Source organism: Euprymna scolopes, chromosome 39, assembly GCF_053919585.1.
Source record: "Euprymna scolopes isolate OS-2025 chromosome 39, ASM5391958v1, whole genome shotgun sequence".
Taxonomy (NCBI): domain Eukaryota; kingdom Metazoa; phylum Mollusca; class Cephalopoda; order Sepiida; family Sepiolidae; genus Euprymna; species Euprymna scolopes.
Genome location: NC_136520.1, coordinates 3680862 through 3698792, shown reverse-complemented (window position 1 = coordinate 3698792; position 17931 = coordinate 3680862). Strand labels below are relative to the sequence as shown.

Genomic DNA, 17931 nt, shown 5'->3' with positions numbered 1-17931 from the left:
TATACGAGAAAGACAATTTATTTATACGAAGAAGACAATTTATTTATACGAAGAAGACAATTTATTTATACGAAGAAGACAATTTATTTATACGAAGAAGACAATTTATTTATACGAAGAAGACAATTTATTTATACGAAGAAGACAATTTATTTATACGAGAAAGACAATTTATTTATATGAGGAAGACAATTTATTTATATGAGGAAGACAATTTATTTATACGAGGAAGACAATTTATTTATATGAGGAAGACAATTTATTTATACGAAGAAGACAATTTATTTATACGAGAAAGACAATTTATTTATACGAGAAAGACAATTTATTTATACGAGAAAGACAATTTATTTATACGAGGAAGACAATTTATTTATACGAGGAAGACAATTTATTTATACGAGAAAGACAATTTATTTATACGAGAAAGACAATTTATTTATACGAGGAAGACAATTTATTTATACGAGGAAGACAATTTATTTATACGAAGAAGACAATTTATTTATACGAAGAAGACAATTTATTTATACGAGAAAGACAATTTATTTATACGAAGAAGACAATTTATTTATACGAAGAAGACAATTTATTTATACGAAGAAGACAATTTATTTATACGAAGAAGACAATTTATTTATACGAAGAAGACAATTTATTTATACGAGAAAGACAATTTATTTATACGAAGAAGACAATTTATTTATACGAAGAAGACAATTTATTTATACGAAGAAGACAATTTATTTATACGAAGAAGACAATTTATTTATACGAGAAAGACAATTTATTTATACGAAGAAGACAATTTATTTATACGAGAAAGACAATTTATTTATATGAGGAAGACAATTTATTTATATGAGGAAGACAATTTATTTATACGAAGAAGACAATTTATTTATACGAAGAAGACAATTTATTTATATGAGGAAGACAATTTATTTATACGAAGAAGACAATTTATTTATACGAAGAAGACAATTTATTTATACGAAGAAGACAATTTATTTATACGAGAAAGACAATTTATTTATACGAAGAAGACAATTTATTTATACGAAGAAGACAATTTATTTATACGAAGAAGACAATTTATTTATACGAAGAAGACAATTTATTTATACGAAGAAGACAATTTATTTATACGAAGAAGACAATTTATTTATACGAGAAAGACAATTTATTTATATGAGGAAGACAATTTATTTATATGAGGAAGACAATTTATTTATACGAAGAAGACAATTTATTTATACGAGGAAGACAATTTATTTATACGAGGAAGACAATTTATTTATACGAGGAAGACAATTTATTTATATGAGAAAGACAATTTATTTATATGAGAAAGACAATTTATTTATATGAGGAAGACAATTTATTTATATGAGGAAGACAATTTATTTATATGAGGAAGACAATTTATTTATACGAAGAAGACAATTTATTTATACGAGGAAGACAATTTATTTATACGAGGAAGACAATTTATTTATATGAGAAAGACAATTTATTTATACGAGAAAGACAATTTATTTATACGAAGAAGACAATTTATTTATACGAGGAAGACAATTTATTTATACGAGGAAGACAATTTATTTATACGAGGAAGACAATTTATTTATATGAGGAAGACAATTTATTTATACGAAGAAGACAATTTATTTATACGAGAAAGACAATTTATTTATACGAGAAAGACAATTTATTTATACGAGAAAGACAATTTATTTATACGAGGAAGACAATTTATTTATACGAGGAAGACAATTTATTTATACGAGAAAGACAATTTATTTATACGAGAAAGACAATTTATTTATACGAGGAAGACAATTTATTTATACGAGAAAGACAATTTATTTATACGAGGAAGACAATTTATTTATACGAGGAAGACAATTTATTTATACGAAGAAGACTATTTATTTATACGAGAAAGACAATTTATTTATACGAGAAAGACAATTTATTTATACGAGAAAGACAATTTATTTATACGAGGAAGACAATTCATTTATATGAGGAAGACAATTTATTTATACGAGGAAGACAATTTATTTATACGAGGAAGACAATTTATTTATACGAGGAAGACAATTTATTTATACGAGGAAGACAATTTATTTATACGAGGAAGACAATTTATTTATACGAGGAAGACAATTTATTTATACGAGGAAGACAATTTATTTATACGAGAAAGACAATTTATTTATACGAGGAAGACAATTTATTTATACGAGGAAGACAATTTATTTATACGAGGAAGACAATTTATTTATACGAGAAAGACAATTTATTTATACGAGGAAGACAATTTATTTATACGAGGAAGACAATTTATTTATACGAGGAAGACAATTTATTTATACGAGGAAGACAATTTATTTATACGAGGAAGACAATTTATTTATACGAGGAAGACAATTTATTTATACGAGGAAGACAATTTATTTATACGAGGAAGACAATTTATTTATACGAGGAAGACAATTTATTTATACGAGGAAGACACTTTATTTATACGAGGAAGACAATTTATTTATACGAGAAAGACAATTTATTTATACGAGGAAGACAATTTATTTATACGAGGAAGACAATTTATTTATACGAGGAAGACAATTTATTTATACGAGGAAGACAATTTATTTATACGAGAAAGACAATTTATTTATACGAGAAAGACAATTTATTTATACGAGAAAGACAATTTATTTATACGAGGAAGACAATTTATTTATACGAGGAAGACAATTTATTTATACGAGAAAGACAATTTATTTATACGAGAAAGACAATTTATTTATACGAGGAAGACAATTTATTTATACGAGGAAGACAATTTATTTATACGAGGAAGACAATTTATTTATACGAGGAAGACAATTTATTTATACGAGAAAGACAATTTATTTATACGAGAAAGACAATTTATTTATACGAGGAAGACAATTTATTTATACGAGGAAGACAATTTATTTATACGAGGAAGACAATTTATTTATACGAGGAAGACAATTTATTTATACGAGGAAGACAATTCATTTATATGAGGAAGACAATTTATTTATACGAGGAAGACAATTTATTTATATGAGGAAGACACTTTATTTATACGAGGAAGACACTTTATTTATACGAGGAAGACACTTTATTTATACGAGGAAGACAATTTATTTATACGAGGAAGACAATTTATTTATACGAGGAAGACAATTTATTTATATGAGGAAGACAATTTATTTATACGAGGAAGACAATTTATTTATACGAGGAAGACAATTTATTTATACGAGGAAGACAATTTATTTATACGAGGAAGACAATTTATTTATACGAGGAAGACAATTTATTTATACGAGGAAGACAATTTATTTATACGAGGAAGACACTTTATTTATACGAGGAAGACAATTTATTTATACGAGGAAGACAATTTATTTATACGAGGAAGACAATTTATTTATATGAGGAAGACACTTTATTTATACGAGGAAGACACTTTATTTATACGAGGAAGACAATTTATTTATACGAGAAAGACAATTTATTTATACGAGGAAGACAATTTATTTATACGAGGAAGACAATTTATTTATACGAGAAAGACAATTTATTTATACGAGGAAGACAATTCATTTATATGAGGAAGACAATTTATTTATACGAGGAAGACACTTTATTTATACGAGGAAGACACTTTATTTATACGAGAAAGACACTTTATTTATACGAGGAAGACAATTTATTTATACGAGGAAGACAATTTATTTATACGAGGAAGACAATTTATTTATACGAGGAAGACAAACAAACACAAGAAACCAGGTTTAAAAAAAAAAAAGAAAAAAAGTCACTTAAAATAAATGTAGAAACGACCTCCCTTCGCAAATCATAGATATTGGTAATCTCCAAAAATACCGTTAGGGCTTACAACATGGCCGCCAGAAGAGTCACGTGATCCGGTTGATCCAAAACATGAATCGTGCAAATGGAAAACGCAGCCTTGAAGGCAAACTTTGACAAACAATCACAATTTGTTTGTATTTAATTTTTTGTTGATATAATGTTGTTATAAAAATAGGCAAACTTTGAGAAACAATTTTAGGTTGTTTTTAGTTAAAACAGTGTTTATAAAAAGTATTTTATTCAGAACAAACAAGTGGTCGACTAGGTGTATCAGAATTTTAGGCGGAATTTTTGACACCCCCAACAAAAAACTGTGAATAAAATATATAAAGCTCGTAATTTCTGTTTTTAAAGTGGGTTGTCAATTTTCTTTATGAAATATACTTCCAAAATAAACTATTACAGTCGTTTAAAACATAATAGAAGTATTATTTTTTATTTTTTAAAAACAATGTTTACAAAATGTCTACGCACGTTCGTAGACATTTTGTAAACATTTAAAAAACAAACAAACTGTGATTGTTTCTCAACAAAAAATTAAATGACCGTTCTAAATAAATTTATGATATTGAAAAACTGTTTTTGTACTTAATTATTAAGCTTGTTTGTCAAAGTTTGCTTTAAATTTGCGTTTTCCGGTTTCGTAATATGGCGATTCATGTTTTGGATCAACCGGATCACGTGACTCTTCTGGCGGCCATGTTGTAAGCCCTAACGGTATTTTTGGAGATTACCTAGATATCATAATTTTGAGAGAATATAAAAAGTTCTAAAGAATAGTAATCCCGCTCCCCCCTTCCGAGAAGCCCGGCGGAAAAAAACCTTTGCTGGACATACAAAAATGTGTGCAGCCATTTTGTATTTTATTTTGATTTTTTTCCCTTGTACATTTCACTTCTCTGGTAAATCCCCTTTCAAAAGTAATTTAACGCTTTAAAATAAGTTAAAACCCATACAAAAAAACTTATCCAGGTAAGTAGTTGGTTGGTTGTTTTACAGCATATCAACCCTTTTCAGGTTATTTAATGCTGAATCCAGTGATTTCTTGTACCCCTTCAATGTAAATATCCCAGACAAACCCGACAAGCACCAAAATCCCACCCTGATACAGTAGAGATCCTCTAGATATAAGAAAGCCCTCTACTCTAATAGTTTTTTAGTACCAAAAAAACATATAAAAAACTTGGAAATACGATTTAAAAAACAGCGCGGAGCAGTAAGTGCACTAGCACCAAAAAAAAAAAATATATATATATTAATACATGAAAATTATATTTTTATACATTTTTTGGTACTCATGCACTTATTTATCCATGCTGAAATAATAACTTTATTATTTAAAAAGCCATTCTTAACATGGGGAGGGGAGGGTGTTTTGTACCTATTCTGTACTTTAACCTTAAATTGAATAAAAAACATATCATAAAACTTTAATTAAACTTGGAAATACGATTTAAAAAAATAACGCTGATCAGTAAATGCACTAGCACCCAGTTTTTTTTTATTCAATAAATATTTTGATTTTCATGTTTTTGTGTTATTTATTTCGTTATTATATATTTTTGCGTTATCGTAAACACTTGTTTATATTTGAGGTCCACAGAATGGCTGCTAGACGTCATTTTTCTTTCAAAGAACAGGGGTCAAACTCCTCTCCTGTTGCTAATATGTCACTGTCATGCAGAAGTGCCAAAAAAGTAAACCGTCAGTGACCGAACAAACGGACGAACTAAAACTGACCAACTCCATGGACCAACTATATGAGAATCACTCCCCTCCCCTATAATTTTTATAGCACGTAGTACAGTTTCCAAAGTTGGAGGTGTTTATTCCGAAAGTCATTCTTAAGTTAAGAATCTTAACATAGGGAGGTTAGGGGTGTTTATTGTATTTGCTTCCCCACGGAGCAAATTAGGCACAAGACCGTTTTTTTAATGTGGAGAGAGGGGGAACTGGATAGTGATAGTTACAATAGTCTTTAGTGCAGCAATGCAGCATCTGCCGGAACAGATACTATACTTTGATCTTTGAGTCCCGGGCGATGAAGACCAGCGAGCTTCCATGAGGAGGGTTGGTTGGTTGGTTGGTTGTTCTTGTTTTACGGCATATCAACCCTTTCCGGGTTATTTAATGCCGAATCCAAAGGTTTTAAAGAAAAAATTTTTTAATAGAATATATTTGTTGTTTTCACGTCGGTTTCTATATAACCCATAGTTGGAACCCTAACAGGTACTACCACTCCGGGTCAGAGTGGACCTGAGAGCAATGGTAATTAAAAGGTGGCTCCACACTCCCCAAAGCCCACAAGCTGGGGCTTCACCACTGGATATAGTTTAAGGTCATATCCAGGACCCCCATTGAGGGACTTTTACCCTCTGCAGGGGGGGGGGCAGTCGGCGTATTCTAATGCCCCACCGACAGGGCCTCCATGAGGTTAGGGGTGTTTATATGGAATGCTGGATTAGGTCATTAATTAAAAAAAAACAAAAAAAACAAAACTGCAGAATACTAGTGAAAATTATGGGGGGGGGTTATTCACGTTCAGGTCCGCCTAGGAGTGTTTTTATAATCACCTAGTTGATTTTATGCAAATGTTGTCTCCAATCCACATGGGTAAACAGCAAACCGACACTACTATAAAGTCAGTCGATCAAGCAGTTACAGATTTCTTGCTTGGCTACCACACTGAATTCCATCGGTTCACCCTTACACATGGAGTTCTGGTAAGTAAAAAAAAATTACGGGTTTGTATTACTGTACACATAGATTCGAAAAAGTTGTCAAAAAAACAAATATATAACAAATAAATGTTATCAAAGGCAAGATAAGTTACTTTTCTACCAAACTGGATATAATTTTCATGTTTTTATTTAATTTAACATGTTTATTCAGCTCGAAAAGCATACAGTGTTTACCGATGTATTGGAAAATTCAAAATGGCGGCCAACTCTCTCTTTAACACGGTTCGGAAAAAGGTGTAATAAATAATAAACTAGACAAAATACTGTTAGAAATTCGCTCAATATATGTTACCGTGACATAACTTGACATATATTCGGTGGTTTTTTCATAGTATTTTGTCTAGTTTATTATTTATAATACCTTTTTCCAGAACTTACCGTGTTAAAGAGAGAGTCAGCCGCCATTTTGAATTTTCCAATACATCGGTAAACACTGCATGTTTTTCGAGCTGAATAAACACGAAAATTATATCCAGTTTGGTAGAAAAGTAATTTATCTTGCCTTTGATAACATTTATTTGTTATATATTTATTTTTTGACAACTTTTTCGAATCTATGTGTACAGTAATACAAACCCAAAATTCTGAAGTCCTGGATTTTCTTTAATAAAAATAAAACTACTTGATAAATTTACGTGATTTTTTGGGAATATGATATTTCCGTTCATAACGAGTACGTACATCACAAATATTTTTCTGTAGCTTTTTATTTATTTCTCAATTAGGTTCTTTAATTAGCCATTCTAAATAATAAAATATAATGAACTTCTACGATCTACAGGGATCCCACGTGTCTAAGAAAACCTCAAATTTAAGTATTATTAAACATAAAAACTAAATACGATATCTTTATATGTGTCTTACCTCGGGTAATGATTTCCCAGCGCTCAGGTTATATATTTTCACTTCGTTTGCGTAGGAAACTTGCATTTTAATAATTTATTCTGAATTTTAATCCGTAAGATTCGATTTCTTTCAAATCCACGCCATGTTTACGAAAAGCGGAAGTTAGCGGTGAAATGCTAAATAAGTCCCCGATTAAAAGAAAACACGACGCTAATCACATTAACACCGTCAACGAAGTTAAGCCATGTTATTGTTGAGCATGGCCAGTAACAGATTGGTGACCATTTGGCAATATGAGATTCTGTGCATGGGAGGACGGCGACACCTTCCTGACAAAATGGCAATCGCAAGTAGAGGTTATCCTCGGCTTATTAAAGTGTTGCAGTTGCACCTGTTCAAAATCAGCAAGAGGGGGGGTGAGGGGGTAGTTTGGGTAATGTGAACGGATGGGGTCCGAAGATCCAGCCTCGTTCTGCGTCCGAAGTAAAAAAAAAAAAAAGTTAACCCTTTGAATATATTTATTACTATATACAACATACAAGAATTAGAAATAAATGAATAAATAAAACAGTTCAAAGAGTTAGAATTAGATTTTGAAAAAAAATAAACAGTGCAAAGAATTCAAATTTAGAATTTTTTAACATTCAAGAGTTCAAAGAATTTAGAATTTTTTAACATTCAAGAGTTCAAAGAATTTAGAATTTTTTAACATTCAAGAGTTCAAAGAATTTTTTAAAATAAACAGTTCAAAGAATTTAGAATTAAAAAAAAATTAAACAGCTCAAAGAATTATATTTTTTAAATTCAACGGTTCAAACTATTAGACTTTTTTTTATAATTAAAAAGTTCAAATAAGTAGAATCTTTAAAAAAAACATTTTCACGAGGTTAGTTAACCCTGTAAAATTCTGTTATTTGCGAATTGCAAAGAATTCAATTTTTAAAAAATTCAACAGTTCAAAGAATCTAGAACTTTTTAAAATTCAATGGTTTAAAGCAGATTTTTTTAATTAAAATAATTTCAAATAATTTTAATTTTTATAGACAAATAAACAGTTCTAACTGTTCAAATTAGATTTTTAAAAAAATTCAACAGTTCAAACAATTAGACTTTTTTTTTACAATTAAAAAATTGGTGTTTAAAGATAAAATTAATATATTGCCGGCTGGTTGAAGGGGATGATAGTTCAGTGTTCATTTTTTTTTTTTTTTTTTTACATAGGCATTTTGGCCTTTTCCAATGTTTCTTACATTTGTTTATTATTTATTAATTAATTTTACTATTATTGTGGGGAAAAGAAGTAAAGAGAGCAAGACAGAGAGTCGAATTTACGATGTTCTTTCGTAGAAAATATATCAACAAAATAAATACAGTTAACTCTCAATTTATAAAAAAAGATTTATTACTTCTTAGGAAATATTTCAATGAAAATAATAGTTCATTTATGAGTGAACAAAAGGGGGGGATTAGTTGAGATTAAGGAAGTTTTAAAATAATTGTTTACATAAAATTAATTAAAAATGAGCATGCGATAGTAGAAGGGGGAATACAAAAGTTAGTTACTGTGTCTGTGTGTTCGCCCACATTGTTTTATCAGCCGACTCGCCTGCTACGTTCACAGTGTTGTCGCGTTAGTTTTGAGCTGCAGACAGTAGTGATATATATATCTTCCAACACTATCTCTGAATTTTGTTAACTGCACTTTTTTTGGAAAATACAGAGGTTTTTAAAGATTTTCACCGGCTCCCAGACACATAATTTCCGACAGCCCGGAAAACTCTGATTGGTCAAAAAAAATCAAAACATTGAACCTCCAGAGCAATTCAGTAAAAAGAAAAAGGGCGCCTCTAGCCGCTTGCGCAGAAAACGTCTCGGGGCACTTGAATTTCCGGCAGCGAAAGAGTGAACATCGTAGCTCACCATATAACTTTCCGCCCAGTAAACGGAGTTTAAAGGTTCATCGTTCATGATAAATAGCTTTGGGTTTTTTTTTTTTTGTGAAGGAAAGTTTGGTAGTATATTTACATGTAAATGTAGGTTGGAAAAAAAAAAAAAATTTTTTTTTTTGTTTAGAAAATTTTTACATCATTTTTATTTTTAATAATAAAAATATGTGTTGTCCTTTTTCCACCTGATGGTTCTCCCGGACTTTGATTTAGTTTGTTTCTTTTCAACCTCTGTATCAGAGGAAGATACAAAAGTGTCAGATACTGGAAGGGGTGGAACAAAATCTTTTGACGTTGTTGAAGAATATGCAGGCTTCAATCTATCTATGGAAACGTTACTGTGTACATCATCAGACATTTTAATAGTAAAATATTTGCCATGACGATGTACTACTTGGAATGGACCTGTATATGGAGCTTCCATAGATTTTCGAATTCTGTCTGTTCTCAACCAGACGCTGTCACAAATTTGAAGATCCTTAGGAATGTACACAGTAGGTAAAGAATGGAGGTGTCCACTGGATAATCCGTCTGTGTCAAATTTCCGCATCTCCTCAGCTAGAGCTTTTATGTGAGCATCTGTTATATCAATGTTTGCATCCTCGTACGCATCGATTAACAATCTAGGTATCTGTGCATTAGCACCCGTAACTGCAGTAAATGGTGAATAATTGGAATCGTTGGGTGTAATCCTGATACCTAGAAGAACTATAGGAAGAGCAGACAACCAAGATTCTCTTCTGGCAATAATTGCTGTCTTTAATGTTCTGTGTGCTCGCTCGATCATTCCGTTTGCTTGGGGATGGTACGAAGTCGTTCTCAGCCTGTGAAACCCTATAATTTTTGACAGTTCTGAGAACAGCTCAGACTCGAATTGGCTACCTCTGTCTGTAACGACATGGAGGGGCACACCAAATCGCGATATCCACAGATCAACAAAAGCAGTTGATACTGACGCTGCAGTTATTTCGGTCAATGGACAAGCCTCTACCCATCTCGTATTTCTATCGATGCATGTTAATAAATAACGATAGGGAGAGAAATACGGGTCTGTTTTGCTCTTGACTGGTGGTAGAGGGTCAACAATGTCAATGTGTACAGTTTGAAATCTGCTGGATGGCAATTCAAATGGATGCACGTCACTTTTTGTGTGTTTGTTTATCTTTGCTTGTTGGCAATGCTGACATTCCTTGCACCATTCCTTTATTGACTTGGCCATTTTGGGCCAAAAATATCTGGAAGTTATCATTTTAGTTGAAGCAGCAATTCCAGGGTGTGACAAGTTGTGTAAACTGTCAAAAACAGATTTCCGGAGCTTTTGTGTGACAAAAGGTCGTGGAAAAGGTAAAGACACGTCACATAGGATTGTATTATGTTCATTAATCTGATACGGCTTCAGTTGATCACATAGAGTTTTTGTTTCTTCATCAGTGGTTTGGTGATTGGCCATCTCCTGTAAGTCACAAATATCAATTGTGATTGCATATGCTGGTCACGATAAGCAATCAGCTACAATGTTCTGTGAACCTTTTATGTGTGAAATATCAGTCACATATTCACTCAAGAAACAAAGGTGACGCTGTTGTCTATCGGATTTTAAAGGTGTTTGGCTTTTAAAGGCGCTGCAGAGCGGTTTATGATCTGTTAATAACAACAAGTTTCTGCCTTCCACCTGATGTTTAAAATACAAGACTGCTAAATAAGCAGCTAGCAATTCTCTGTCAAAGGTAGAATATTTTTGTTGAGTTTGTGATAACTTTTTTGAAAAGAATCCAATAGGAATTGGTTGATTGTCAATCATTTGATGAAGTGCTGCTCCAACAGCGTAACTGGAACTGTCCGTAACAAGCTGATAATTAGTAGCTTTTGAATCGGGATAAGGTAGAGCGGTTACACCTGATAAACTTGTTTTTATCCTTTCAAAGGATTCAACTTCCTCCTTTGTAAAATCTATTTTCTTAGATTTTTGATTCAACCGAATACACTCGGTGAGTGGTAAACTGATTTCACTGAAATTTGGAACTAATTTTCTGTAAAAATTTGCCATGCCAAGGAATCGACGCAGTGATTTTGAATCGTTTGGTTGAGGAAATTCATTTAATTCGCGGATTTTCTTGTCACTTGGCTTAAGACCATCAACAGATATGTGAAATCCCAAAAATTCAAGTTGAAAAACATTGAAAATACATTTAGAAAGGGAAATTTTAAGGTCGTACTCACTGAGTTTCTGTAAAACAGTATCGAGGTGTTTGGAATGCTCTTCTTCACTATTTGAGAAAATAAGAATATCATCGATGTATATAAAAATACAATCGATGTTGCGGAAAATATTGTCCATCATCCTTTGGAAAGTACTAGATGCGTTCCGCAAACCGAAAGGCATGTAATTGTACTCATATAAACCGAAGGGTGTTGTGATGGCTGTTTTGCATACATCATCCGGATGGACTGGTACTTGGTGATAAGCAGAAGATAAATCAATTTTTGAAAAAACTTTCTTACCGTGCAGTTTTGATGACAAGGAATTTATGTTTCGCACTTGGTATCGATCGGGTTTTGTTATAGTGTTTAGTAACCTGTAGTCACCTACAGGTCTATAAGTTCCATCAGATTTATTCACCATGTGCAAGGCCGAACTCCACTCTGATTTAGAGGGGGATATAATTCCGGCATTCTGGAGTTTCCTGAATTCCTCTTTTGCTATGTTGTATTTCTGGGCTGATAACTGCCTCGTTTTAGAGAAAGATGGAGGGTTACTGCCAGTTTCAATTCTATGAAACACTTTAGGTTTTGTTGCATTGGAATCGCGATGTGGAGAAATTAAGTTGGGATATTTTTGCGAAATTGTGTGAACTGTTGTGTCGGCAACGTTATCCGAGCATAAAGCAATGTTCATAAGTATTGGTGATGGCTGTGCGTTTGAATATCTTTTGGTTGTTTGATCAATCAATTTGTTATTTGTGCAATCAACTATTAATCCAAAATGATTCAGAAAATCATAACCTAGGAGAGGTCTGGTAGTTTCTGCAATGAGAAAGGTCCAAGTGAAATCACGCCTCAAGTTATGAAGTGCCAGGTTTAATACTGCTTGACCGGAACATTCAATGTTCTGACCGTTAGCTGACACAATTGAGATGTTTGTTGGGTATATAACTATACCGCTTATATATTTTCTTGGGATTACAGATATTGCAGCTCCCGTATCCACAACAAAATTCAATTTTATAGCTCCTAACCGTGCGGCTACTTCAAGAAGCGGCGAAGATGTGGAAGCTATCACGCTTCGCCGGGTTAGTTTTCCGATGTTTTACTAAAAGCAGGGGAGGCAGGACGAGAACTGGGTTGCATTTGCACATTCCGTTTGTCTGGCCATTTACACCATGGTTTGCAATATTTTGCACGTTCGGCAAAATATAGATGTGAACGGCAGATTTTGGGTCTCTGATCCTTGTTAAAAGGACGAACTCCATTTGGACAATTATATGATTTTTGTGACGGATTGCTTTTTCTTTGAGATCCGTCATCACTCTGGTTACGATGGTTTTGGTTCCATGATATCTGTTGTATATGCGTGGCTTCCTGTCTATTAAAATATAACAGCAGGTCATCGGACATTTTACCTAGTCTTTCCAGATCGAGATCAATTTGTGCTGCTACCACGGGTTTGATCGAATGAGGTAGGGCTTGGATGAACTTATGTCGGACAATGTCTTCTCCAACACCAATTCTACCTGCTAACAACATGAGTTCGTTCAAATAAATCGAAGGACGTCCTGTCATGATTGAAGATGACATTAGTTTGTCCAGCATTTCAGGCTTTGATTTTTCATACTGATTAATCACAGCATCTTTTAACTTATCAAAGTCTTTTGATTCCAGTATGCTGTTTTGTAATTTTCCAACTATATCCGTTGGTAGTGACGCGAGAATATGATAAAATTTTTGTCTTGGTTGCTTAATGTTCATAATACTGAACTGGGCTTCCATTATTGAAAACCAAGCTAGTACATTTGAATCAATAAATGCCGGAGTTTTCATCGCAATTGACTGCACTGGTTTATCTTGTTCTGCTGCCATGTCGACTTCGTTTTCTGCCATTTTAGTTTTCCCTTTTGTTATTCACACTTTTGCTGTATGTTGTCTTTTATAATTTTGTTATGAAGATAGGTTTTTATGTTAAAAATTTTTTTTTTTTTTTTTTTTTGAAAAGTAGATTTTTATATTCAGAAGGATTTGTTTTATCGTTTTCATACAAAAATTTTTTTATTTTTGTTGAATTTCCATAGTTTTTCGCGACCTTGGTGAAATTGTTTCTTGAGTTTTTTTATTTACTTTTGTTGAAATTCACATCAAAAGTTGGTTATTTGAAGTATTAGAAGGCAGTTTTTTTGTTTGTTTGTTGGTCCATGGTGAATTTGTAGTGAAATTATTTCTTGGGTTTTCATTTTGTTTAGTTTCATTGAAATTCACATCAAAAGATTGGTTACTTGAAGCATCAGAAGATAGCCTTTTTTTTTTTTTTTTTTTTATAGAAATGTTTGCGTGTTCAAAATAATCACGTCGGTGGGTCGCCAGTTTTGGCCTTTTCCAATGTTTCTTACATTTGTTTATTATTTATTAATTAATTTTACTATTATTGTGGGGAAAAGAAGTAAAGAGAGCAAGACAGAGAGTCGAATTTACGATGTTCTTTCGTAGAAAATATATCAACAAAATAAATACAGTTAACTCTCAATTTATAAAAAAAGATTTATTACTTCTTAGGAAATATTTCAATGAAAATAATAGTTCATTTATGAGTGAACAAAAGGGGGGGATTAGTTGAGATTAAGGAAGTTTTAAAATAATTGTTTACATAAAATTAATTAAAAATGAGCATGCGATAGTAGAAGGGGGAATACAAAAGTTAGTTACTGTGTCTGTGTGTTCGCCCACATTGTTTTATCAGCCGACTCGCCTGCTACGTTCACAGTGTTGTCGCGTTAGTTTTGAGCTGCAGACAGTAGTGATATATATATCTTCCAACACTATCTCTGAATTTTGTTAACTGCACTTTTTTTGGAAAATACAGAGGTTTTTAAAGATTTTCACCGGCTCCCAGACACATAATTTCCGACAGCCCGGAAAACTCTGATTGGTCAAAAAAAATCAAAACATTGAACCTCCAGAGCAATTCAGTAAAAAGAAAAAGGGCGCCTCTAGCCGCTTGCGCAGAAAACGTCTCGGGGCACTTGAATTTCCGGCAGCGAAAGAGTGAACATCGTAGCTCACCATAGCATCACCACATTATCAAGGCCCAGAGGCCACTCAAGGATAAGGGTTAAAGAGTGTACAGTAGAAATTGGACAATATAGTAATCATTAGTAATGAAAATTTGGTAAATTTGATAACTTATATGGAACGGCTCATCAAGAACTTATTTACTTTAGACTTGAACACAACCATATTGTAGTCAGCCGGAAAGCAGGAAAACGGAAGACAATTCCACAGGCGTGCAGTTCTAAGAAAGAAGCTTTGTTCATGGAATCTACGATTAGGTTTAGGCACAGATAAAGAGTGGGGGAAATTATTGATAGTGTTTACAGCTAGACGAGTGTTTCTTGTGAAAGTTTGGCGAGGGGGGGACCATAGATTGAAGCTCAGTCGAACACTTTCCATGAAAATAACGATACATCAGAGACAAACTCGCAACATCTCTTCTGTGAGATAGAGGTTGCAAGGAGGAGAAAAGGACATCTCCTACGAGGCTACGAAGTCTATGCGCGCACATGTTTATAGCTAGTAGTCCCTATTTACAATGCCTCCCCACAGGACAGAGTTAGACACCAGGGTCGTTTTTTAATGTGGAGAAAAGGAACAAAAATTAAAATTGTCTCAGTCGTGAAGGATTTCTCCTCCACTGAAAGAGAACAAGAAAATGAAGTGCAGCATCTGAAGAACAGATACTTTGAGGTATTTATTTGCTCCCCCACTGAGCAAATTAGGCACAAGGCCGATTTTTAAAGTGAGGAGTGAAGGGGAAATGGGGACCAACTCCCCGGGGAGTAGGGGAGCTGGATAGTTACAATTAGTGTGAAGGGTTTCCTCTACATTGACCAAGGTCTTACATGTGGGGTTGCCCCCACATATGGTCTTTGCTTGCAGTATCTGCCGGAACAGATACTACACTTTGTTGCCAAAACAAAAGAGAAAGAAAGACAAAGTCTTCAGTGAGAGAAATGTATTATTAAGAGAGTTCATTGAAAGAGAGAAAAGTGTTTAAAAGTTATACAGATTCCACCAATCACATTTTTACAGCATTTTGTCAATATTATATAGTTTAAAGAGAATTCATTGAAAGAGAGAGAAAAGTGTTCAATGTGTTTAAAGATAGAATTAATATATTGCCGACTGGTTGAAGGGGGCAACAGTTCAGCTAGCAACGGGGTAATGTCCGATCAACTTCCCGCATATGGAAAAAAGTTCCCGTCTGTTGAGCTCTTGTTTCAGTTGCGGGATCTCGTTACTCCTGGGAAACTCTAGGCTGCCCGACGCACCTCGTTTCAGCCTTGGCCCCAAAGCAACCCCTCCGTCTAATTTTTCAGGCGCTTTAGCGACCAACCCAAACCTCTTCAAATGAGCCACCACCGAGAGATAAGATGTTTGAGAGAGTCGAGCTGTTGAGTTCTCGAGAACCGGATGGAACCTGGTTAGAGCGGAGAATGTCGCTGAGAATCGAGTCCAGGTTTTTTTTTGTGGTTAGAACCTAATTCGGCGTTAAATATGGAACCAATGCGGCATGTGTTTATAGCTAGTAGTCGCCAGAACAAAAGAAAAAGAAAGGACAAAGTCTTCAGTGTACTAATGTGTTGGCGTGCGAGAGTATGAGTTGTATTGATAGCAAGATAAAGAATGTTCGTTTGGGTACAGCCTGTGGAAATAAATAGTAGTTGGACGAGAGTCATAGCTAGCTTCTTGTACTCACGTCCTGCCTGGGGTCGCAGCCCCAGGCAATGTCTCCTCCCAGGCGGGGTGAGGATCAAAGAATTAATGGTTTGCGATTTCACCTTTTATATACTCGGTCACATGATTGAGAGCTGGTTTGTGATTGGACAAGCCAGGAGGAAATGGATTTTAAATCTTGAAGTTCTGAGAAGTAGTCTCTACCTGTTTGTAGCGGCTGCTACAAGTTTGTCATATAATAGTGTGTTTGATAAGACTAAAATATTTGTTTGCCTTGAATTTTGAACTTTTAAATGCCTGATGGTTGACCTTTGTTTTTAATTTGAATAAAACACATGCGATTTAATTCAAATTATTGTAAAGCAATTAATGTTATCCTAATATTATACATTAAAATTTTTCTAATAATCAAGATGTATTTTTGCTTTTCAACGTGTAATAAGAACTAAGCTAATACGTCTCTAGTGAAAATGATAAAATTCATATCATTTATTGTAAAAATATTTTCCTCGTCATAGTGTAGGAAAATTTCAATCTTGTCTAAATAAAAATTTAAAAATAGTAATTTAATCGTTTGAAAAGCATAAATATTAGCAAATTAAACACAAAACAAAATCGATCATATCGCATGTCTTAAAGGATTCTCCCACTCCTCCCAGTGACTCGCCTTTTATAATGTTTCGGGCACACCCAATTTGCAATGCCCTCAATGTAATTGTTCCAACTCATGTTTCCTGTGAACGTTAGGCCAAGGAGCTTGAAAGACGTACTCTCAGATAAAGAGTCGTTGGCCATTGCTATAGGTGGTAGAGAAGGTTTCTTGTAATTATTGAAGGAAACTAGTTTAGTCTTGGCGGCATTGAACGTGACTATCCATTTTTGTCCCCATTCCACTACAGATTGGAGGTCATGCTCTAGTGTTTCTGCCATTTCTTTAGATATAAGTTAATTTGTTTTCCTGTCGTGCCTGTTATAGAGTGTGGTGTCATCAGCATATATACCCATCTCAGAGGCAGTTTTGTCGGGGAGGTCATTAATAAATATTAGGAACAATAGAGGTCCAAGGATAGACCCCTAGGGCACTCCCGCATTTATATCATACTATTTAGATGTACGACCGTTGAGGACAACCTGGCTTTTTCTCTTATCTAAGAAGGATTTAATTATGTTAAGTATTCTACCAGTGATACTGTATGATCTAATCTTCCTGAGGAGACCCTCATGCCATACCCTGTCAAAAGCCTTAGATATATCTAGAGCTACCGCTCTGCCCTCTCCCGCTTTGTCCAGTGAATGGTATATATGTTCAGAGAAAGTTTGTCATATAATAGTGTGTTTGATAAGACTAAAATATTCGTTTGCCTTGAATTTTGAACTTTTGGGCCTCTTTTTTTTCTTTTTCTGTCTTTCAGCCTGCTGCCGAGACAGATTCTTGCCTGTTTCTCTCTATGTCTATCACAACAACTGTAAAAATTGGTTTACATGAACACTAAGTAAACTAACCACAGTTTTAATAAAAATGTTTATACATCAAC

General features: G+C 33.5%; 2 protein-coding genes across 2 annotated transcripts in view; one reads left to right on the top strand and one right to left on the bottom strand.

Annotated features, from left to right (window-relative positions):
- Positions 1-7715, bottom strand: part of LOC145263615 (nucleolar protein 10-like) — a 77842-nt gene extending 70127 nt beyond the window's left edge. The window contains exon 1 of the mRNA XM_080120457.1: positions 7527-7715. Coding sequence (XP_079976583.1) covers positions 7527-7592 — 66 coding nt within the window. The 5' untranslated portion in view covers positions 7593-7715. The remainder of the gene's footprint in view (positions 1-7526) is intronic.
- LOC145263613 (transformation/transcription domain-associated protein-like) overlaps positions 6571-17931 on the top strand; it is a 334985-nt gene continuing 323624 nt past the window's right edge. The window contains exon 1 of the mRNA XM_080120456.1: positions 6571-6644. Within this exon, the coding sequence (XP_079976582.1) occupies positions 6634-6644 (11 nt within the window). The 5' untranslated portion in view covers positions 6571-6633. The remainder of the gene's footprint in view (positions 6645-17931) is intronic.